Here is a 23,895-nt window from a genome sequence, read left to right as displayed (position 1 = left end):
TGAGATATCAGAATTAAGAATGACGTGGAAGCCCCTTTGTGCTGCCCAAACAGTTTCCTGCAGAATTTGATGTTTTCTGCACAAAATTGTCCATAAATGGCACAAATTAGAAAGAGCTCAGCAATGTTGGAAACGCGGAGAACGCCAAACTTCATAAACTATAAGACTGCTAACGATATCTGCAAAAAAAAATTCTGTTTCTTAATTTCCGACAAACCGAATGCTCTTAAAAACAGCTTTGAAAAGCTAAAACTGCTGTTGTCAATCCATTTTCAACATGAAAGTTGTGCATTTTCAAACATCTTGTTGTGTTTTTTCTACTTTTCATTGTTTTATTAAACTTTCAATTTGCCACGTAAATCAGTGACGCTTTGACTAGACAGAATGCTAACTCAAGACGTCAGTAATGTCATTTTGACTCGTCACAATGTTCATTTAAGATATCTTAAATAGAAAAGTTGAATAATTCAAAATATCTCGAATTCATTTAGAGATATCGTAAAAGGAATTTTGACTAGTCAACATTATAATTCTAGATATCTCTCATTTAGTTTTGTCTAGTCATTATTTGCTTTTAAGATATCTATAATTTAATTTCCACTAGTCAAAACTACATTTCTCCTATCCAAAATTACATTTAATATATCCTGAATTATGGACTAATTAGAGATAGCTTGATTAGAATTATGACTAATCAAAACCACAATCGAGATATTTTGAATTTCCTTTTTGACTAGTCATAATTTAATTGTAGATTTCTGAAATGTGTATTTCAGACAGTCAGTAATTCATTGTCAATATCTTGAATTGAAGTCTCCATGCAACTCAATGATAAATCTGACGTCATTTCGACTAGTCAGAATGTAATTAGAGATATCTGGAACGTAAGGGCGGAAAAACCAAATGTATGTTAAAATGGCTTGCCATAGGGTTCGTGTCTCGTCAAAATACAGATTCAGTGACGTCATTTGAGACGTCTTGAAAGGAATTTTGACTAGTCAAAATCTAATTGAAGATATCTTGAATTACCATTCCGGAGAGTCAAATGTAGTTTTGTTTAGTCAAAATGCATTTTTAGACATATGGAATATAATTATCGATAGTCAGAGGAAATCGAATTTATGTTAAAATGGCTTGCCATAGAAGGATGTATTTAGAAATATCTCAAATAGGTATTTTTATTAGAATTCAAGATATCTTTCATTTAGTTTTGTCTAGTCATTATTTGCTGTTAAGATCTCTACAATCTAGTTTTCACTAGTCAAAACTACATATCTTCAATCCAAAAATACATTTACAATATCTTGAATTATGTTATCATTCAAGATGTCTTTAGTTAGAATTATGACTAGACTAGCCATAATTCAAAAAATATTCTTGCTCATAATTTGATAGTTAGAGGCACAGATCCGACCCCTCCTCCTCACCATGGACCCAGAGTCTGAACAACATGGAGGCAGAGACTGAGAGTCTTTATCAGAGTGAGGGCAGCCAGACTAGTTTATTTTGCTAAATTATAATATTTAGCTAAATATTATTGCTGAGGTGCACAAACAGGCCTCCTGATGCACAGATTTTAAAAAAAGGATTCAAAAAGGAGCATCAAGGATAAAGGGCCAGGGGCTCAAGCCCTCTTCACCCCCCTCTCTGCACGTGCCTGTGACTAGTTAAAACTAAAATGGAGATATCTTGAATTTACTTTATAACTAGTCATAAGTTAATGATTGATATCTGAAAATGTGTATTTCAGATAGTCAGTAATTCATTGTCAGTGTCTTGAATTGAAGTCTCCCTGGTATATTTGATGTCATTTTGACTAGTCAGAATGTTTTTAGAGATATCTTAAAGTGCTAAAACGTCCATTCATAAAACAATTTCAGATATCTGGAATGTAAGGGCGGTAAAACCTAAATGTATGTTAAAACGGCTTGCCATACCCTTCTGCTCTTCAGACAGTGAAGGCTGAACCTGGTGCGTCAGGTACGTGATTCAGCTCCCGGAAACGGTTCATGGAGTTCTCTGAAAAGATGGAGCGCCTGTCGTTCTGAGACTCATATTCTTTCAACCAGGCGAGGCGAGCAGCTCAGAGGCGAAGGATCTCAGGATGATGTCCTCTTTCTATCATCCGACCAAGGATGCTGAGATGGCGGCCATGACGGAGCCGCTCTGCTTAGAACGAGGTAGGATTCCAAGGAGTGGGCCATTCATCGGACAGCTAGCGTCTGCTCTATTCAGAAAGCTTTAGTTTCTGTGGGTTTTTAGAATGAAACCTCATCTGTGTTCATGTCCATATTCACCCTGTTGTCAGGACGGGTTCAGACTACATTATAGGCCTTTAACTGTTTCTGATTATTTCTCTCTGATTCCTACTTTTCATTTGTCCATCCAGGAAACAGAATCATTTTACTATCAGTTACAGAGGGTCTCTTTTAAATCCTATGTTGCGGATGCAAATACTACTTGTAATCAATAGTTAAATATGTATTTCAATTGTCATTGTAGCTGCATACATTTTACAATTCTGAAAGTCTGTTAATGCGTCAAGATGCTTACTTGTATTTTCAATTTTACTTTTTATTTTCAAATCATTTTCCCGTCTATATTATTGTTTTTAATAACATATAATATTTATTGATAATCATTTCAATACGTTATTGATGAATAATCAATATTTATTAAGGTTTCTAAGAGACGAGTCAACGCACATACAGGTAAGTCAGGGTAGCATCGAGGCCTCACCTATCATCATGGAAGAATAATAAGATCATTTATATTTGGTATTTATGCACTGTGGTTTGTATTATAAAGTATTTATTTTTTATTTAGCTTTTAACTATCACTTCAAAATTGCTGAATTTTTGCAATTTCTCTTTGAAATGCTCAGAAGCACAGCTCAGGCTGTTGAGGGTCCCATCAAGGCTGCGTCTTTTCCCCTCTTCTTTACGTTTTGTGGCAGCCAGCATGATAATAGGTTAATATTATTCGCTGATGACTCAGTGATAGTTAACCTTCTACAGCATGATGAACATGCCCATGGCCCTGTGGTCGATGAATTTGTGTGATAAAGCTTTTCTTTCATTAAATGCTCAAGATGCTATCGGAAAATCTCGCTGATTGGTGAAAGAACTTTGGACATAGACGACGGTGGGTAGACAAAGCTATGCTGTGAATGGACCAGAGTGGGAAAATAGTTTAGATAACGAGAGTGACGGGAGCAGTGAAACATCGAGTGGTCAAAGGATGAGTCCAAAAGGAGGAAATTCTTCAGTGAGGGCAGGTGTAGGAAAGAGAGGAAGAGTGAAAAACTGGGACGAGTCTGAAGAAGAAATGGAGGGGGAAATAAGGAGTTCAAAGTAATTGTTAGAGTTAACGAGGAGACAGCATTGGAAACGATCAGTCCAGTTAAACTAGCCACGATTCTAAAGAATCAAGTGAGGGACATTACTAATGCAAAAGTTCTAAGAGATGGAAAATTAATAAGTTGTAATACAGAAGAACAAAAAGACAGAGCATGTAGAATGAAAGAAGAAGGAAAGTTATTAAGAAGGCAAATAAGACAAAATAGGGATATTTTTGTGATTCAATAGGCAGAACGACTCCTATAGCAAATGTATGAGGAATGACGAAGAAAATGAGGGAAAATAGACAGGAGAGAACAAACCCGATTCTAAAACATGAAGAAGGAGCAGCAGTAACAAATGAAGAGAAAGTAGAAGCAATGCCAATTTACTATTTAAAACTATGGATTTGCAAAGATCCATAGTTCAGGTAATTTAACAGAACTGGGGAAATTAGGAGGGAGCAGGCAAGAAGGGCAAATGGTTTTATTTTAGAAGGTGAAACAACTCCAGGTAATGTCATGATGTTTCTTTTTCCATGCAAGAAATGAAGAGAGCAATATTTAGATCAGGACTAACAGAAAAGATCAGATATGCTGAATTATGTTACTTAGGGAATCATGCTGAAGAAAAACTTTTAGGTTTATATAATAAGATCTGGAAAGAAGGAAGATTACCTACTACTAATTGGAAGGAAGCAATAATTGTGCTAAATATGAAACGGAAAGAATTCAACAAACCCTTCAAGCTTCAGACCAATTGCACTTACTTCATGTTTAGGAAAAATTACAGAAAGAATGATAATGGAAAGGATTACATATTATGTAGAAAGTAAAATACTTTTGTCTTCATGTCAAAGTGGATTCAGAAAAGGAAGAAATTCAATGGATCAGTCTGTATTTGGAATCAGATATTAGAAAAGTTCAAATTAAAAGAGAAGTAGTGGTAGCAATATTTTTTGATATTGAGAAAGCATATGACATGGCATGGAAGGATGGGTTTCATATAACATTATATAAAATGGGGATTACAGGAAGGGCTTATGATTTGATGAAAGATTTTTTGTTAAATAGAGTTATACAGGTGCTGATGGGATCCGATAAATATAAAATTGATAATGGAACTCACAGGGAAGTATTATCAGTCCTTTATTATTTTCAATCATGATTAATGATGTTTCTACAGAAGTAGATCAGGATGTCATGCAGTCATTATTTGCTGATGATCGAGTCTTGTGGAGGACAGGGAAAAATGTAAGATTAGTGTATGAAAAAATACAAAATGCTATTAAATTTGTTGATAATTGGGCTTATAACTGGGGAGTTAAATTCTCAGTAGGTAAAACAAAGACTGTTGTATTCAGTAGGAAGAAAATTTAGAACTTTGATTTAATAATATGTGGAGAAAAAATAGAAAAAGTAAGTAAATTTAGTTTTTTTAGGAGTCATGTTTGATTCCAAGCTTTTAGGGGGTGATCATGTAAAGTACATTCAAGGGAAATGTAAAAAAAGTTATAAGGTGTTTAACAGGATTACATTGGGGTGAAAATAAAATTAATTTTAAAAAGATTTATGTTGCCTTGATCAGATCAGTGTTGGATTATGGATGTGTAGTTTATTGGCAGGCTGTGGAAACAGTGATTAGTAAATTAGAAGTAATTCAGAATCAAGCTTTGAGATCATGCAGTGGAGCTTTGAAGACTCTCCATCTTTGGCAGTGCAGGTGGAAATGGGGGAAATTCCTTTATATTCAAGACAAAAGCAAATGATTCTGAATTATTGGGTGAGTTTGCAGGGACATGAGGAGAGTAATGCAGCAGTAAGAATCCTGAGACCTTTCTGGGAGAGTTGCAAAGCTAAAATAGACTGTTTTGCATGGGCAGCAGATAAATCTGCTAGAGAAATGGGTATACAGGGAAAGAGATACTGTGCTGCGGTGCCTTATCCAATTGCACTTTTCTGGTTGTTTCCATATGCGAATGTTGATCTTGAGGTTTATGAAGAAATGCAGGTTAGTAAAGATAACTGGGTAAGTTTTGTAAATTTCATAATTTATAATAACATATAATTGTACCATCTGTACAATTATATATACAGATGGTTCAAAATATTTAGTTTAAAATAAAACAAGATTTGCTTATGCTATTCCTGAACTAAGTATATTTAAGAAACAAAGAACATGTTACCTTTTAGCTGTGTATACAGTGGAAATGTTAGCCACTGATACTGATGACCTTATAGAGGGTAGAGCAAAATAACATTGAAAAAGTTCTTATATGGTCAGATTCATTATATCACTAATTAATTTCTCATCTGAGAGTTGTATGGAGTTGGTATATGACAATCCATCCGTCCGTCCGTCCATTTTCCCTAGTGGGGTTGGGAGGTGCTGGTGCCAATCTCCAGCTAACGTTTCGGGGGAGGGGCGGGTGACCCTGGACTGGTCACCAGTCTGACACAGTATATGAAATTTCTGAAGTTATATTTAGAATGACACAAACTCAATTAAAGATTAGGTTTATGTGGATAGCTGCTTATGGAGATATAGAAGGGAATGATATGGCAGATCATTTAGATAAGGTGTCTTTAAAACAAAGTAGAATTATGGAAAATAGCGTATTGTAAATCTGAAATAAAATTAATTATTAAGAGCAAAATTAAATCTGAATGGCAAGAATTGTGTGAGGAAGGAAGTCATCATTTAATTCGTATACAAAAGAAAGTAGGGAATATGGAAATAACTGGAGAAAATCAAAAAGAACAAGTAGTAATGACAAGATTGCAGCTCGGACTGAATTAAATAAAACTTTACATTTGATAGGTAAACATCCAACAGGTAGTTGTGAGTATGGTATGGTGTTCAGAAACACTAGAACATGTAATAATTCATTGTAAAATATACATGTAAAAATATACAGTAAATAGAGAGAAGCTAAAACAAGAAATTAGGAAAGACGATATAGAGACATTAAAACTCAATAAAATATTAATTAAACATAAAATAAATAAAGCAGTTCTAAAATCTTTGAAGGAAACTGGATTATATATGAGAATTTAAATTAAAGGGAGATACTCTGGTTCACACTCCAGCATAGTAGACAGCGATAATGCATCTTACCGTTAGATATCACCCGCCAGTAAAAATCAGGAAGAAGAAGAAGAAGAAGTGTTGAGATTCGCTGAATTTGACTATGGCGTCTAACCGCGCCCCTGGGTCAGTCGGACTCACAGCTAACTTTTATAAACATTTGTGGGAGGATTTACAACTCTTGTTGTTTCAGGCTGTTGAAGAATTTATTCTGTTAATCCGTTTTTTTAAAGGGCAGATCCATACATAACATCCGCCTGATTCTGGACCTTATTGATTATAGTCACTTGGTAAGAGATGATGGTTTTTTTGCTGTTTTTAGATTTCCACAAAGCATCTGATTCGGTGGAACATCATTTTATTGTTAAAACTTTGAGACACTTTGGGTTTGGAATTAATTTTCTGAATATGATTTCCATGTTAAACACCAGTATTAACAGCTGTGTGTCCCTGTCACAGGGCACATGCCTCAGATTCAATGTAGAAAGAGGAATCAGACAAGGTTGCCATAGTATCTCACCTCTCTTATTTATTTTAGTCACAGAACTACTTGCAGTAGTAATCAAAAACTCTAATATTAAAGGTTTGGAAATAAATAATCAAGATATAATAATTAGTCAATTTGCAGATGATACAACCCTGTTCTTAAAAACAAAGAACAAATTCCTCTAGCTCTAAAGGAAATAGATTTGTTCTCTCAAGCCTCAGGACTGCAGCTTAATATAAATAAATGTGAAATTATGAGTATTAGAAACCTTTCTAATTCTTTAATTTCCAATATTCCAGTTAAAACTGAAATTAAGTACTTAGGAATGTGGATTACTAAATGTAAAGCTACATTCTTGTAGCTTTACAAGGAAAAATTTACAAGAAAACATCGATAAATGTGGCAAAACTTTGAATAATTGACTTCAAAGAGACCTTTATGTTATTGGTAGAATATTATTAACAAAAACTGAACCCTTATCCAGGCTGACGTTTCCTGCTTATTCCTGAGCCGTCGCCCCAAATCTTATAAAACAAATTAACAGAATAAATTTTAATTTTATTTGGAAAAACAAACACCATTACATCAGAAACAGTGATTTGCTAAAAAAAATTACAAAGAAGGTTGTATTAAAGCAATTGATTTTGAAGTTATAAGTGCTACTTTAACAATAAGATGGCTTCAGTCCTTTTTAAAAAAGGGTGATCTTATTTGGTTTGTGGGTGGTGTTGAGTTGCTTCTAAAATGTGATTTCAAATCATCTAAACTCCCTTCAACTGTCACATTTCCATCAACACGTTTCATTACAGTGGAAGTTCATTTTCAAGCACAACTTCAGCCCTCATAATGTCCCATTCTATGTGGCAGAAGATCTATATTTATAAATGATTGGTGGAATAAACAAATCTGGTCAATTACTCATTTAATGGATGAAAATGGTGATATTTTCAGTTTGGAGGATTTTAACAGGATTTATGGGACTGATTGTTCACTGACATGTTTTACATAGTAAACCCGATGTCCTTTTTATGTTCGTTAAAAACAGTATTTCTAGTTTCTCTGTTCCAAGTCTTCATAAGCTTCAAACTGAGAACCTGGACATGAGAGACAATAAATGTTCCAATAGGTTTTTAATCAATATTTTATATGTTGCTGGGCTCCAGCATGTACGACATCCGGAGTTGTCCTTGCTGATTATAAGAAAGGTTTTATTTTCCTTCATACAAAAGTCGCCTGTCAACATCTAACCCTACCCAGCAGAACGGGGAAAAACAGTGTACTGCTGAGGGACAGCGACCCATTCACTGACATCAAGTAAATATGACTACCAAAAATAAATTTACAAGACGGACACAAAACCAAGTTCAGAAGAAATTAATAAACTACAGTGAACAATGAATTAACTTATAAACAAAACAGAATTGGTGGGGTACCTTATCAACTAATAAATTTGATGTCTCTCACATATACATGATATGTACCCTGGTCGAACAAAGCGTACATTTCTCCTACAGCATTTTAACAAATCTTTGATAACCAAAATTAGGACTAATTATTTGAAATTCCCAATTCCTCCTAAATATAAAGAATTACAATTTAAAATAATAAATGACATATATCCTTCAAATGAGAACTTAAGAGAGAGATTTAAATTCAGTTCAGTTTAAATTGTGGTTTTTCTACAATTCATTTGTTTCATGAATGTAAAGAAGTAAGAAACTATGGGATCAACTTTGTAACTTTTTATCCTCTAGATCTATAAATGTGAGCTTTAATTCCTTACAAATAATTCAGTTGGTTTATATATCAAAGAAAAAAAAGTAGAATTTTTAGTTAATGTTTTGATGATTATAACCAAATATTATATCCATAAATGCCGTTATGCAAAATGCTCCCTCTCAATCTCTGCTCTCAAAAACAAACTTTCCTCCTTTAACAGATGTCTGAAAAATACCTTAAAAGCAAATAAATTGTGATTTAGTGGAAGAATTTCAGTTCGCCCCTCTTCTCAATAACTTACATTTATTTATTTATCTTTTTTTAACTTATTTTGTTTTTTTCTGTTTTGTAATTTTGTATCTCTTGTTCTAGCCTTTATTTTCTGTTAGAGTTGTTAATAGGAGTTGGGATCTTATTTCTTTCTTCTAATGTTCATTATTGCCGTGTTGTTTGAGTTTGTCATTGTTATTCTGTATTTCAATAAAAAAAAGTAGAAGAAGAAGAACGCTCCGTCAACACGGATGACTACATTTCTACTCTTACACAGTTTTCGAAAGTGGATTTTGAATCAGAGCAAGAAATAACTAAAGGAAGACCAACACCGGAGCTGAAAGGTTTGCTTCAAACTACGAGACAGAAGGGTACACGCAACAAGTTAAGTGTACAAGAAAAGACTGGCTTTGTGGATGTCCAGCTAAAAACTAACTTTTTGTGTTTTCTTTGCCTCCTTTTCTCAACTTTGCAACAGCTATTTCAGTTTGATATAACCAATAAACTATGGACACAGTAATATTTCAGTATTGAAATGAGCTTTATTGGACTAAAAGAAAATGTGCAGTACGCATTAAAACTAAATTTGATATGTGCAAAAATATGGGCACCTCAACAGAAAAGTGATTTCAATATTTAGTAGATCCTCCTTTTGCAAAAATAACAGCCTGTAGTCGCTTCCTGTAGCTTCTAATGAGATCCTGGATCCTGGATGAAGGGATTTTTGACCATTCCTCTTTGCAAAACAATTCCAGTTCAGTCAAGTTTTAACAGTCGCCGAGCATGGACAGCCCGCTTCAAATCATCCCACAGATGATATTCAGGTCTGGGGTTTGGGATGGCCATTCCAGAACTTTGCAATTGTTCTTCTGCATGAATGCTTAGGTAGATTCTTAGGGTGTTTGGATCATTGTCTTGCTGAAATATCCATCCCCAGCGTAGCTTCAACTTCGTAACTGATTCTTGAACATTAGTCTCAAGAATCTGTTGATATTGAGTGGAATCCATGCGACCCTCAACTTTAACAAAATTCCTGATGCTGGCGTTGGCCACACAGCCCCAAAGCATGATGGAACCTCCACCAAATTTTACAGTAGGTAGCAAGTGTTTTTCTTGGAATGCTGTGTTTTTTTGCCGCCATGCATAACGCCTTTTTTTATGACCAACCAACTCAATCTTTGTTTCATCAGTCCACAGGACCTTATTCCAAAATGAAGCTGGCTTGTTCAAAGATGCTTTTGCAGACTTCAAGCGACACTGTGGCGCGCTTGCAGAAAAAGCTTCTGTCGCATCACTCTCCCCGACAGCTTCTCCTTGTGCAATGTGTGCTGAATGGTTGAACGATGCACAGTGACACCATATGCAGCAAGATGATGCTGCAGGTCTCTGGAGGTGATTTGTGGGTTGTCCTTGACAGTTCTCATCATTCTTCTTCTCTCCCTCTCTGATATTCTTCTGGGCTTAACAAGAACTGTCCTTGTGATCGTCCATGTCCTTCACTATGTTCCTCCGAGTGGAAACTGACGGTTAAAATCTCAGACAACTTTTTGTATCCTAAACAACTATGTTGCCCAATCTTTGTAAACAAAGATTGGGCAACATAGTTGTTTAGGATACAAACACCCCTTAATAGGATACAACATCTTAATAGTTTTGGCACCCCTATTAGGATTAATAGGGGTGCCAAAACTTTTTCATATGACTATGCAACCTAAAATGACTTAGCTGAACTTGGCCAACCTGCTTAGCATTTTGAGCTGTTGGCAGAACAAAAATAATACCTCAGTACAGATTAGGGTTTTTTTAATACATCACTAAAGTTTATTTGGACACAGCACATTCTTTTAAAACATTAGAAATTAGAACACAGTATCCACAGTGTTGGTCTTTTGACATTATATTATTATTACTGTGTGAATTTATTTAGAGTAGCATTTCTCAATGGGGGGAGAAGGGAGGGACGTTCAAGGGACGACAGAGGGGGCTGGCAGTAATATTTACAAAATGGGAGTGCTGCAATTCCTTTGCAGGGCATTTACTCTGAGTTAAACTTTACTCCTTATATGCACAACAATACATGTTGAGACTTTGAGCTACTTGCTCAAACTAGTGTGCAGCATTAAAACATTCACGGCCAGGGCCGGATTTAGGAGGGTGTGGAGCCCTGGGCTTGAGCCAAGGTGTGGGCCCTACTGAACTATACTTATACAGTTGTGTGAAACTGATTTTAAACTTTAAATGAGTTGATTCTCATGGTTGGCTCTGTATATTTCTGAGGTATTTTTGGTTCAAACCACCGTATTTGATGACAATAATTAAAACTTGTCATTCTCAATGTACAGCAGGCTACATAGTCAGGCTACATGGCTGCTAACTACTGTATTTGGGGATTTGTTGCTTGCTGCTGACCATAATCATTTTGTGGCTAAAGCAAACATTACATCCACTTCTTTATGTTAAAATCTGTTCAAGTCTTTTGAAGGCTCAGAATCAGTCCAGTACCAGTCCCTATTCTGAGGGGAGAAAGACTCACCTGGTATAATTTAAAACTTTTGCTATTGGAGTAATGCTTAAGAGACATTTATTTAATCAAAGAATGTCATAAATATGTGTGTAGGGCTGCACTGATTGAAGTTTTCCAGCTGATCCCTGGTTACCGATCTTTAAAAAGCTTGACATGCCGACTTTTCGTTTGACTGATGTGAATTGTTTTGTCTGAAATGTTGCTAAATATAGCAAGAAAGGTGAGTTGGCAACAGTGAGGTAAATAATGTTAACTGCAAACTGTAGAGCACCAGAGAACAGAGACTGACTTTTAAACCTTTGCTGTCAAAGATAAGATTAGGGGACAAGATGGGCTTCTCATGTAAGTATTAGCAGATCACAATCTCCCAAAATTAAGGAAATCGGCGCCCAGAAATCAACTGGTAGATAAACCAGGTGGCCAACAAATGTATCTTATTATACATGGAAATAATGTAAACAGCAGTGCCAAAAATGCAATAAGATTATATCAGTAATCTAATGATTGGGCTGCTGATTGCAGCCAGTCCACATTGTTAGCAGAACTAGAGGTCCCCAAAACCAAATTTTGCTTAGGGCCCCATAGAGGTTTGGACCGGCCCTGCCCAGAGGTCATGGCTATAGAAGCGGCTGTCACAGACTTCCTGCCATTCACCCTCAGCTCATTTCAAACAGCCACACTGTTTGTCTGTTAACACCTTGTAAAGTTCTTGGAGTTCTAGCAGTGAGTTGCCATTTATGTTTCCTTAGTTTTCTCATGTTTTTCTGAGTTTTTGTCATTTGGTTTATTTACTCACAATTAGGTAAGTTGGTTAATATTCAGATAGTTTCTTTTCGTCTTCTTTTTTGGCCTTATAGCTCACTCTGAAGCCAAATGCTCCACTTGTAACATCTCAATCAAAAATACATCTTTTTAAAATAAATAACACTATAAAATGTTTGTGTGTATTGGCTGCTTGAGATCTGAAGACAATGGCTCCTTCATGTTGTGAAGGATCATAACATGAAGTGTTCCTCTGTAGGAACTATCTGCGGGTCCTACAGAGATTTCTGCAAAGCAAACTCTGTGCTGCCATCTGGGAGGTACACTTGATGTATGTGTAGGCTCATAACACAGTCGGGTGATAACACAAAACATTTTCAAGTCCAGGCCATTTACCAATGTGCAAACTCTGACCCCACTAGTATTGGAGACCGGGGAAATTGGCTATGCTGTGCAGATGGCGAGGCCACGTTGCATCATGATTCCTCTAACATTTAATTTTACTGCAAAATTACAATTTTATTATAGATCAACTTAACTGTAAGCATTCTAAACAGCAATGTTATTTCTGCTGCAAGTGAGATATAGCTATGCATAAGTATTTTTATTCTGCAAATGACTGCATAAGAGAAGAGGAGAGACAGTGGGGGGCAAGTTCACATTCATAAATTTTGCAGGTTCAGTAGCTGAAAAATGAACAGCAGAAGTTTTTGTCTGCAAATCCATACTGAAAGCTGTTATACATGGAAGAAATTTAAAAGAATATAAAGATCAAACAGTACTTATTTCCATGTCTATGTTTGGTCCATCCCTGCCTGCTAGCCATTTGCAGCAAGGTTCTGGCTTTTTTCCCTTTAGATCATTTTTCTAAAGGTTTATTGGCTTTTTTTTTTTTTGTAACTGCACATAAGAATGTGTAGGTTTCACACTGAAAAAAATAATTTCCTAAACTGTTTGACCCTTTATTCATATAATGAAGGTGAGTCCATCAAACATTGTAATAATAAATAGTTTCAGAGTTTTAAGAACAGAGAAATCTTACTGAGTGAACCTTAACTAACAGCTGTATATGTGTTTTCAGTAACCCGGGCTTCTCTTTCAGATGTGTGCAGGGTGATTGAGCTGCTGGATCGGCTGCAGAGAACCGGGGAGTTGCCGCCTCCCAAACTGCAGGCCCTACAGAGAGTTCTGCAAAGCAAATTCTGTGCTGCCATCAGGGAGGTACACTTGATGAATGTATAGGCTCAAATTTCAAGGACTATGTAGCCTCATTGTTTTCACCCTTCTGTCATATGGTCTGGCCTTAAAGTTTTTATTTATTTTGTCTGAGTTCAAACTCCAATGCATTGGGGAAGGGGGCTTAACAAATTTATTAAAAGAGAAGAATGCAAGGTTAAAAAAAATAATCAAAATGTCAAAAGTGTGGCTTGTGTTTGTATTCATTCCTCCTGCTACTTTGGTTAACCTCAATGCAATACTTGTGTGTGTAAGACTGTGTATAAACTTCTGTGTGACAGGGAGTTATTGAGGAATATGAAGAAGCAGTTGTCTCAAAATTAGAGACAGCAAGAAGAAGTACAACAATAATCAGAAAGGAAAACTACAGTACAAAGAAACAGTGTGGTCTGGAATAAAGTTTCAAGTGCAGAAAGGATTTGACAGATGGAAGTCTGGACAGAGCAAATAAACTTCAAAAAGTTCAGCTCAGGATCTATCTCCACATCCTTCTACTATTCTCTCAGCTAAACAGATTTACCCCCCTCTTTTGACCCACAATTTTGGTGTCACACCTCAGATGTTTTATCTTCCCCCTCGGCCATGGATTCTTCTTGTAGGATCAAATTTGTCCTAAACCAAATCAGAAAATACTGCTGCCATAGAATACAAATGCAAGCCACTCTCTGCTGGAGGCTTTTTTTTCCCTTAAAGTAGTTCCACTGTCCCAACATGAAGATTGCCGCAAATAAACTTCTGTGTGATAGGGAGTTACACAGAAGTTTGCGTAACAGGGAGTTTTTTGATTTGATTTTTTACTAAGGTCAATTGCAGTGTTTTATACCTAGTATATAGCACAGCTGTGTATGGAGATCACTGTACTGAATTAATTAATTGACTGCAAAGTGCTGAAGAGGTTATTTTTAATTAATTTGGAAAGAAAAAATACCTACCATGAATTCACTTCTTTTCACTTAATAATTCTGCACTTGTCTGCAGCTATTATAGTACAAAGTTAAACTTGTGAATGCTTTCACAAAGCGCTTTTCATGCATCCTTCACATGTTGTTTTTAAATTTTCGGTGGTTTTTTAATTAGGTATATGAGCAGCTATATGACACACTGGATATTGCTGGAGGTCCAGAGGTCCGAGCCCAAGCAACAGCCAAGGTATTGTCAACAAAATCCACACAATACCCTATTGATTATATACAGAAATGATGAAAATCAGACATAGCTTTTGAATTGTGGTTCAACAGAATCATTAAAAAAAGCAAAAAACTACTTCAGACAGGTCTAGATTGTCTCATTAATTTGTTTCAGCGTTTTAAAACAAACTTCAATCTTTGCTACCAAATGATATCATTCATACTACCTGTCCTTTGTTGAGGATTCACAGCAGTCTACAACTAGGTGGCTCAGAGGTACCATTACTGGCTAACACTCAGCCGCCAAAATACTGGCAGTCAGCTTCTCTTGTATTCCTTGCCAGAGGAGCAGATTGATCTCAGGTGTGCCGGATGATGACACACCGCTCCGGAGAGAGGTGAGTCTGGCGCTATCTGGTGGCTAGATGGTGAGTAGCAAGGAAAACAAAGAACCCCGGAACGCAACAATTTTAACATGATGAAATTATGTTAAAATAATTTTATCATTCTGACGAAGCTGGGGTCATCAGAACTCTGAGGATAGTGGGAGAGAGATGGTGAGTTGATGGAAAGATGGACAGGTTGAATGTTCAGGAAATGGAATGACCTTACTTGATGAAGTGGTGGGTTCATCAAGGGAGAAGGACTGTGATCTCTTTGCAGGGTGTTCTTGAGATGATCAAGGTTCCAGTGTAATCTTAAGAGAGTTCTTTGGATGTTGATGGAAAAGGCCAGGAGGGTGGACAGGTAAGTTCTTGAAAGGAGAGCGCAAGGAGCGCTCTTACTGTCAGCCATGAAACCAGGAACTACCAACGATTCTTCAGCAAAGGCAGAGAAGGACTCAGGCAACCAGTGGGTAATATCCACAGCATCACCAGAAAGCCAGGAACTCGGGCTACACAGAGGGTAAAATCCAATGTGCCACAACACCTGAGAGAGAGGCAACAGGAAAAGATTTCTAGAAATAATCTCAGAGGGGTGCAGAGTACCTCTCTGAGTAGCTGAATACTTGCCACTCAGCTGCTGAAGTGTTGGCAGCCTGCTCCTCATATACTCCTAGATAATAAGGTGATTGATCACATGTGCGCTGAATCCATACAGCAGGCACGCCCTCAAGGTAAGTGCTGCCCTCTTGGCACCATTTAGTTCACAGGTGTCAAACTCCAGTTCTAGAGGGTCCCTGCCCTGCAACATTTAGATTTGCCTCTGCTGCACCGCACCTGAATAGAATAATTAGGTCATTAGCAAGGCTCTGGAGAACTGATCTACACAGGAAAGAGGTAATTAAGCATTTCATTTCAGTGTTTTTTACTTGTTGCACATCTAAAAACTGGAGGAGGACTGGAGTTTTACAACCTAGATGATGACAGACAAGCAAACAAAATATACCCACAAAGAGCCAAAACCCCAATTCCCAACAGACAAAATAATACAATCATAGAGAAACAAAGATGATGAAATAATGATTAATACTGAATAATATGTTTTATATGCACATGCATAGCAACATAATGTCAATATAGGTTTTATTTGTGTTTTCCAACCAAGAAGTTGTAACTTAGGAGAGTTTAATCTGTGTGGTGTAGTGAATCCGTGTCTCCTTAAAACATTTCTCACTTCTTCCTTGTATCGTGTTTATATGAAACCTTCAAGACAAAAACGTGAGCTATCTAACTTTTGACAGCGTGAAAAAAATTACATATAAATAACAGTCTGTCACCTTGTGTCGCATAATCTAAATCAATGTTAGGGAATCATTCAAACTTTTTAAGATTTGCAGAATTTTGTTTAGCCTTCATAGTGAGGGCTGCTCCCAGGTATTACACCAAGCACGATAGCAAATATCAGATGGCATTTTGCTGGTGGACGTAAATACAGTATAATATTCTATTACTATACAATGTTCTATTCTGTAAATGGTAATATGTCTATCTTGCTTGTCAAATCTTATCCCCTGAGATCTCACGTCAATAGTCTGTCGATCTGAACAAAAATATCCGTCAGTGCTGAGGCATCTTCTGCTGTTTTGGTTCAGCCAATAGGAGGGACTACCTCTCCAAGATGGCTGCCGAACTTCCTGCGCTAGAGAAGCCAATGCGGGCTCTACTCATTATATTATGTGTGTCTATTGGATATTTGTCGAAATACAAAATAAATCGGTCCCATATTGGTTCAATACGAGGCGCAGACAACAATACGAGGGTATTGTTATATTATGAATATTGTGCAGGGTATTGACGTTTGGGAGGAGCGCAGAAGATGTCTCAGTTGGATATTGGTCGGTTTTGGGGAAGCAAAACCACACAAAAAAAATGAATCCTTGTCAAAGCACACGCCCATGGGGTAAAAAGCTTGCAGCCGAGTTTCAACTGATCCTGTCTCTTAGAACACAGACAAAATCTGAAAACAAGAGTAGTTGCACTGCCTAATCAAATTGTAGACTAAAGCAGTAAAATTGTCATTATAATAACATTCTTTGGCCTCTGATGAATGTTAATTGGCTGTTATTCGACAGATCCAACTGACTGGTAAACTAGAGCAGATTTATCCTCCAGATGCGGATCAGGAGGAAGTTGTGAGGTGGTGTGCGGTCAGACCCCAGAAGGTGAAGTGCTCATAGTTTAAGTGGAGTCATTTAATTTCATTTATTATAAGAGCCATAGTCAGTGGTTTTTGTACACCTGCTATAAACTCATTGCATCTCTGACATGACATCTTACATATCATCTAGTCCAGTGGTAGTAAAAGCAATAAAAAGACTAGTATGCACTAGATTTACTGGAATATATACACACACAACATAATTTGATTAAGTCACAATCAAGCTCATTTTCTTTTTGCAGCGCCACAAATACTTTTGATAAGTATTACATTACCAAGATAAAGACAGGTTACCCCTGCGGGTAAGCGGAAGACAGTGGATGGATGTATTGATGGATACGTGGATGGATCGAGATGAAGAAAAAAGATATCTTTATTTTGGCCTTTATATATTTTGTGTTTCTCTGTCCTTTTTTGCGACATTATTTTGCTTACTTATCTTCGTTTGGATGCACACTGCACATTGCACAGCTGCTCATATTACTGGTGGGCCTCTAATTTATTTTTTCTTTTTGCTCTTATAAAAAACTATTTCTTTCCCATATACCTTTCCAGTATTGTTCAGTCTCCAGGCTTGGTGGGTCTGCTCTGTTGTTATTACCCTGCCATTGAGAGTACACCTTAGCTGGTTGAGTGGAGAAGAGCCGGTTAATCCTTCTGGATTCATTCTCCCTTGTGTATCTCTTTAGGCGGCTGGCCAAGGCTTAGCTGACTGGATAGCTCAATACATAAGGCATCAGTATATCACCCGAGAGGGCAGGGTTCGAATCCAGTCTGGGTCCTTAGGCAAGACCCTTCAAGCTACTGCCTACCTCATACCATGAGAGATACTAAGTTGCGTAACATGCCGGCTCAGACGTCGCCCGGCCAAACAAGGTCTGCGTCAGGTGTTGGGGAACCAGAGCACCTTGATGACAAATGGGCTACTGGAACAAGACGGAAATGGGCGAGAGATGAAAATGTGGATCTGTTGGAATGCTACTACTCAAGTAACCCTAGTGAGAGAGGTTACATGCAAAGACTGGGGAAGGAATGGTCACTTCGACATCCCCAGTCAACACTAAGCGCTAAACAACTAGTAGCTCAGTGTTCCAACATCCGCAAACGGCAACTACTATTACAACTTGAGATTGACGAGATACAACACAAATGCTACGGCAAAAGGGAGGAACCCGGATGTCAGAACTGTGGGGACTTAACTACAAGTCCCCACCCAGTGAGGGGATACACGGCCCCAATGAGCGAAACAGAGCTGAACGAGACAGCTGCTGACCTGAGAGAGAGAATCATGACCCGAATGACAACCAGACCTCCTCGGCACCAATTACAACGGCTGAGTGAAGTACCATCAGAAAGTCTCATTGAGAATGTGAATGCAGCATTGAGAACGATCCCTACCAACACCATAACAGAAACCAATGAGCTGATCTACAAGTCAGCATCAGTGATCCTTGAGACGCTTGGCTATAAGAGCAACCATGAGACCCAATACCCACTATATCTATCTATATCTATATAGAGATATAGATATAGATATTGAGTACATATATATATATATAGATATATATTTTTTTTTTTCCCAATTTAACATATGTCATTTCTTGCTTTTTTCAGGCCACAGTAGCAGCCTTTGCAGCCAGTGAGGGTCATGCTCACCCAAGGGTGGTGGAGTTGCCCAAAACGGAAGAGGGCCTGGGCTTTAACATCATGGGTGGGAAAGAACAGAACTCCCCTATCTATATCTCCAGAGTTATCCCTGGAGGAGTGGCTGATCGCCAAGGAGGACTGAAGAGGGGAGACCAGCTGCTTTCTGTCAATGGAGTGGTAAGATTTCTATGAAGCTACCCAGACAGTGGACTGTTTGGTCAGTACACAACCAGGCTGAAGTATATACCTTCATTGTGGTGAATGTGGCGCATTCACCACAATGACCTGTTATCGTGATGAATGCGCAACCACAATGGCTGATCCAAAAATTACACTGCTGTCAGTTTTGGGGTGTTTACCAGAACTGACAGAGGTGTGGTATCTGTGCAGAGTGTAGAGGTGGAACAACATGAAAAGGCTGTGGAGCTACTGAAGGCTGCCCAGGGCTCAGTTAAGTTGGTGGTCCGCTACACTCCTAAGGTTCTAGAGGAAATGGAAGCTCGTTTTGAGAAGATGAGGAGCGCCCGGAGACGACAGCAGCACAACAGCTACTTGTAAGACTCCCTTTTTGTCTATGTTTCACAAGTATTTTGAGAAATGTTTATTATATTTAATGTAGTATGCAACATTGTATCAAAAGTCATTTAATGGAATATAGTTTAAAATTGAGTGAAAGTATAAAAAAATCCTGGGGAAAGGTTGTTCTATGTACAATGGGGTATGTCATTATATGTTTAAAGAGTGTACCCAAAAGCAGCAGACTTGTAATGCTTGTTATGCTAAGTTGAGTTTTGTGATTTTGATTAAAAAAAATCTGATAAAATATGCAAGTTTCGAGGAAGGGGAGGAGGGAATGTCGAAGTTACTTGAAATCAACCCATTTCCCTATGCTGGACATTTTGGTTTAGAAGTAACAACACATGAAATTACCTGTAAAATGAATCATATAAAGTAACATCTCGATCTAACAGTAAAATTGAACTTCAGTAAGATTAATGGGGTTGTGTTTTTGTGTTTTGTGTCATGCTAATTTTTCTTTAATTCTATTACTTTTTGTATTTAATCACAAGAAATCAGTTATAATCATAGGCAGAAAGAGAGTGCTGCTAAGCCAGAGAAAAGGAACAGCAGGTTTCCTGAAAAAAGAGGAAGTACGTTTCCAGCCTTCAGAAAGTTTTAAAGAATGAAGTCTTAATACTTTGAATAATTGAATAAGACTTAGTGCAAAATATTTGCATTAATGTGGTTCTGGTGCTGAATTAGAGAAGCTGAATAGATTATTGATATGATTTTGACAACAAACTTGAAATGATATAAAATTTATAACTGCAATCAAAGATCACTGATGTGTGTTGGAGGGAGATGCTAGGTACAAGGTTAGGAAAAGTGATACTTGGCTCCTAATTTTTTGTGTACACAATATTTTTTGTTTGTATATTTCAGCCAATTTATTTTGTTGTTGCTGTTATTTTTTTTTCTTTATTTTGTTTGATTTGTCTTCCCTGTCTTATTTAAGAAGATTTAACTTCTCAGCAAAATTGTGCAGTTCCAAAATGTACAAATTACATAAATAAATCAAATGACTAAATTAAAGTTTTTCAGCTGCAATGGCATTAACTCATCAGCAAAAAGAACTGAAATCACCAATTATCTCAAAATATTGTATGTTTACTACAAGAAACCAATCGATCAGACAATGAACATAGAAAATTAAAAATGCAGCATTTCAATCAAGTCTACTTTTTGTCATATAATTCCAAATAACAAGGTGTTTCAATTCTCATTAATAAAGACACACTCTTTCCATAAATACATCGTAACAGTCTCAGAGGGACAATTTATTCCTATTAATGAAACAATCAATAATATTAATGTAACAATCACAAGTATTTATGGTCTGAACATGGATGACCCTACATAAGGGGTGGCAACTCCAGGCCTCGAGGGCTCCTGCAACTTTAGATGTATCTCTACTTCAACAAACCTGAGTCAAATAATGAGGTCATTAGCAGGACTCTGGAGAACTTGACTGGATTTAGGAGGTGACTCAGCTATTGGATTTAAGTGTGTTGAACCAGGGACACATCCAAGCGTTGCAGGACACTGGCCCTTGATGACCAGGATTGCCTGGCCCTGCCGCAATTTTTTTTACATTACAGAATGTTTTCGCATGAGTCACAATTATACGGGGAGACTTTAACACAGTCCTTCACCCAATAATAGGCAGCTCAAAGGACTGTCTATTGTTCTTTAAGCTATCAAAAGAACAATAGACAGTGTAAATCATAGAACTGTGTGAAAAGCACAGTTTTATGTGTTTTTCACATGTAAAACTGACATTCAATCCAACAAAACAAGAAAGACCCTTAAAACAAAATACAAAATCACATTTACCTTACAGAAAGAGCACCAAGCCACTGAATAAATGAAAGCAAACTGACCAAAAAAGCTGTTGGTTACAGCAGGATGTTTTGATGTTTTTTCCACAATTTTGTTAATAGAAATGAGGTAAATAAAAAAAATAACTATAATATTTTTTTCTTTTTACTGAAAGGAAATCTTAAGGTATGTACAGCCTTACAAGCTGCATGCACTACTGCTAAACACAGCATAACAGCACAGCTCTCATCAGTTGTTGGTGGTGAAAAGCTTGTGCTTAAAAAAGTGTACAACTGATATTTTCTTCCCTTTGTGTCTCCTTTTCTTCAGATCTCTAGAGTCCAGGGGCTAACAAAGCCAATACCCTCACCCACATCATCATTAGACCTTTCTGACTCTTCTGTCATTCTGAGGGGAGCTAACAGGAATGAAAAAATAACTAAAGCAGCCTCTTACCTGAAGCCAGCACAGAAGATTTGGATTTTCTCCTTTTTCCTTGTGTTTATTCCAGTCAGCAATTCAATTCCCAAAACCAGAAAAACTCATAAAAGTGCATATGTTAAGAACAACTCTTGTAAGAATAAGGCTGTAATGTTAATATATTCTATTGGGGAAACTTATTTGTCTTGTTACTTTAGAGAGTGTTTGGTGTGTATCTTAAACCTAATCTTAGTATCCGCTTCCTGGTTTAGTGTACTCAACAGTGTTATGAGTTTACTTATTTACTTATTGGCAGAGTAAATGCCTTTTGTCTGTCAGAGGTCTTTGGTACAGAGATCTTATGCATTTTCATGGTTGTTTGCAATAATGTGTAGTCAGGGGAGGCAGGCGAAATAAAAATAAGGCCGTGAGTAAAAAGTAGTAACGAGTAGTAGTAATGGGAAGCAATGATGAAAGAAAATCGATTGATCCACCTGATCTTTCTATAAATTGCTTTTCTTATTGGCAATTTCAACATTTTTATGGTCAAAATTGCTGAATTTAAGTATTGCCTGTTGAAATACATAAAAGAAGATTGGGGTGAGGCAGTGCTGTGCCTTACCTCTGGGAGCAATGTATCACAAAAGTGAATGAAGAAGGTAATTGGCACATGGCCATTGCTGTCTGATTATCTCCAATCTATTTGTGTAATTACACATTTCCAGGCAGAATTTGGCAAAGTTTGACCCGGTCCACATAGCACACATTTTGAAGCGCTGGAAAAAATTAAGAGACCACTTAAAATGATAATTTTCTCTAATTTTACTTCATATAAGTATAGATGTTTGAGTGAAATAAAAAATTTCATTATATGACTTTATATATGAATTTTGGAGAAAACGTATCTCTACAAAATCCCAAGGAATTTTTTTAACACTTTGAAGACAATTTAGGCTAGAATTTTTGCCTTTTGATGAGGCAAAATTTGTGCTCTGTAAAGAATCATGAATTGAATTGCTTTCACTCTATTGCAAACACTTACAAGATTTCTCCAGGCATCAGTCCAGTCATCATCCTTTAAGTTACAGATTACAGTTGCCCACAGATCCTTCAAATAAAATGTTTGACTCATATTGTGATATTGAAGAGTATCATACATTTTATTAATAGAAGTTGGGGACTTTGTCAAGATATATCCTGACAGACCAAAAGTGCAGTGTTTTTCCTAATATTAACCTATAGGTACTGAGAAAAATCCTTGTTTGAGAAAGTGTATTTTTAAAATCAATTGATTGAATGACATCAGAACTTTCTATCAAGTACTGTCATCATCCGACACATCAGAAATGCAGTGGCTACAAGTGAACGTCCGATTCTTATGTACACCATTCCACATCTGTTTGATGAAGAAGAACACCCGGTGGAGGTCTCCCAAGAGACAGTAAAGGCTTGTAAAGAGGAATGTCAACAAAGAGAACTTTATCCTTACGATGAAACAGTATTCAGCTTGTGTTGCCATTTAACGTCTAAAAACGTTTTACTCGCACCATTCACGATGAAGCCATTAAGTTGTATATTTTCCTGAGAACATACATATGTACAGCCTTATAAATGGTGCAATGTAGCCTGTCATATTGGGATGAGGCTTTTTCTTGCCATTGATGTGTAACTGATGCTCAGATGTTGTTGTGAACATACACATTTCTGAGGGGAAAAAATCCATAAAGAGTAACCCTAACCCTAAAATTTATTTGGGGTTAAAATCGCAGTCCTTCCCACACTCTAACGAAACGTCAGTTACACTCTAGTTTTGGCAGTTTGTAACTGACAAAATTTTTTGATCATTTTCCGTTTTTTTGTCGGCATGGTAAATGAATCCCACCACAAGTAACAGCTCCAATGCCGGCACCTTGCAGCACATTATGTTACCACTTTTGTGGGTGGGCATGCAGCGGTACGAGCTGCATTATCGGTCATGGAAGAAGAAGCTATAATGCATAAGGAGGGCAGTGACTGACTTGTGTAGCATTGCTATGGGCAGACCCCAAGAATAATAGAGGCGTTCCATCGGGTGAAGAACAATAGGTTTAGTTTAGACCCAGTGTTATGATGCTAAAAATGTGCATCAAAGCTAAGCTTGGCTAAAAAGTTACAATGTATCATGTGGAGAGTCACAAGGATGTTGACTAAAATGGACTTGAACCATTCAGTATGTTAAAATTAGTGAATATATTAAACTTAGCCAAATTATAATGTTAGCATGAATACTGTCAGTATCATGGGGCGTTACTAGCATGT

General features: G+C 37.0%; 1 protein-coding gene across 1 annotated transcript; it reads left to right on the top strand.

Moving 5' to 3' along the window:
* The first annotated feature begins 1,947 nt into the window (after positions 1-1,947).
* On the top strand, positions 1,948-23,335 carry lin7b (lin-7 homolog B (C. elegans)). The gene is made up of 7 exons (XM_055024494.1): positions 1,948-1,980; positions 2,070-2,180; positions 13,290-13,408; positions 14,501-14,572; positions 18,766-18,975; positions 19,189-19,352; positions 21,508-23,335. Exons 2-7 carry the CDS (start codon positions 2,105-2,107, stop codon positions 21,527-21,529), a joined length of 663 nt encoding a protein of 220 aa, XP_054880469.1. The 5' UTR covers positions 1,948-1,980; positions 2,070-2,104; the 3' UTR covers positions 21,530-23,335.
* The last annotated feature ends 560 nt before the right edge of the window (positions 23,336-23,895 follow it).

This window comes from Poeciliopsis prolifica, unplaced genomic scaffold (assembly GCF_027474105.1).
Source record: "Poeciliopsis prolifica strain line A6 unplaced genomic scaffold, Auburn_PproV2 SCAFFOLD121, whole genome shotgun sequence".
Lineage (NCBI taxonomy): Eukaryota > Metazoa > Chordata > Actinopteri > Cyprinodontiformes > Poeciliidae > Poeciliopsis > Poeciliopsis prolifica.
This window is presented reverse-complemented; position numbering and strand designations above follow the sequence as displayed.

What these genes read in the sequence shown, in the direction of transcription:
- lin7b (XM_055024494.1), top strand. Translation starts at nt 2,105, where the DNA reads ATGATGTCCTCTTTCTATCATCCGACCAAGGATGCTGAGATGGCGGCC. An exon ending in GCCGCTCTGCTTAGAACGAG is followed by an intron (nt 2,181 to 13,289) that starts GTAGGATTCCAA and finishes CTTCTCTTTCAG; the next exon opens with ATGTGTGCAGGGTGATTGAG. An exon ending in TCTGTGCTGCCATCAGGGAG is followed by an intron (nt 13,409 to 14,500) that starts GTACACTTGATG and finishes TTTTTTAATTAG; the next exon opens with GTATATGAGCAGCTATATGA.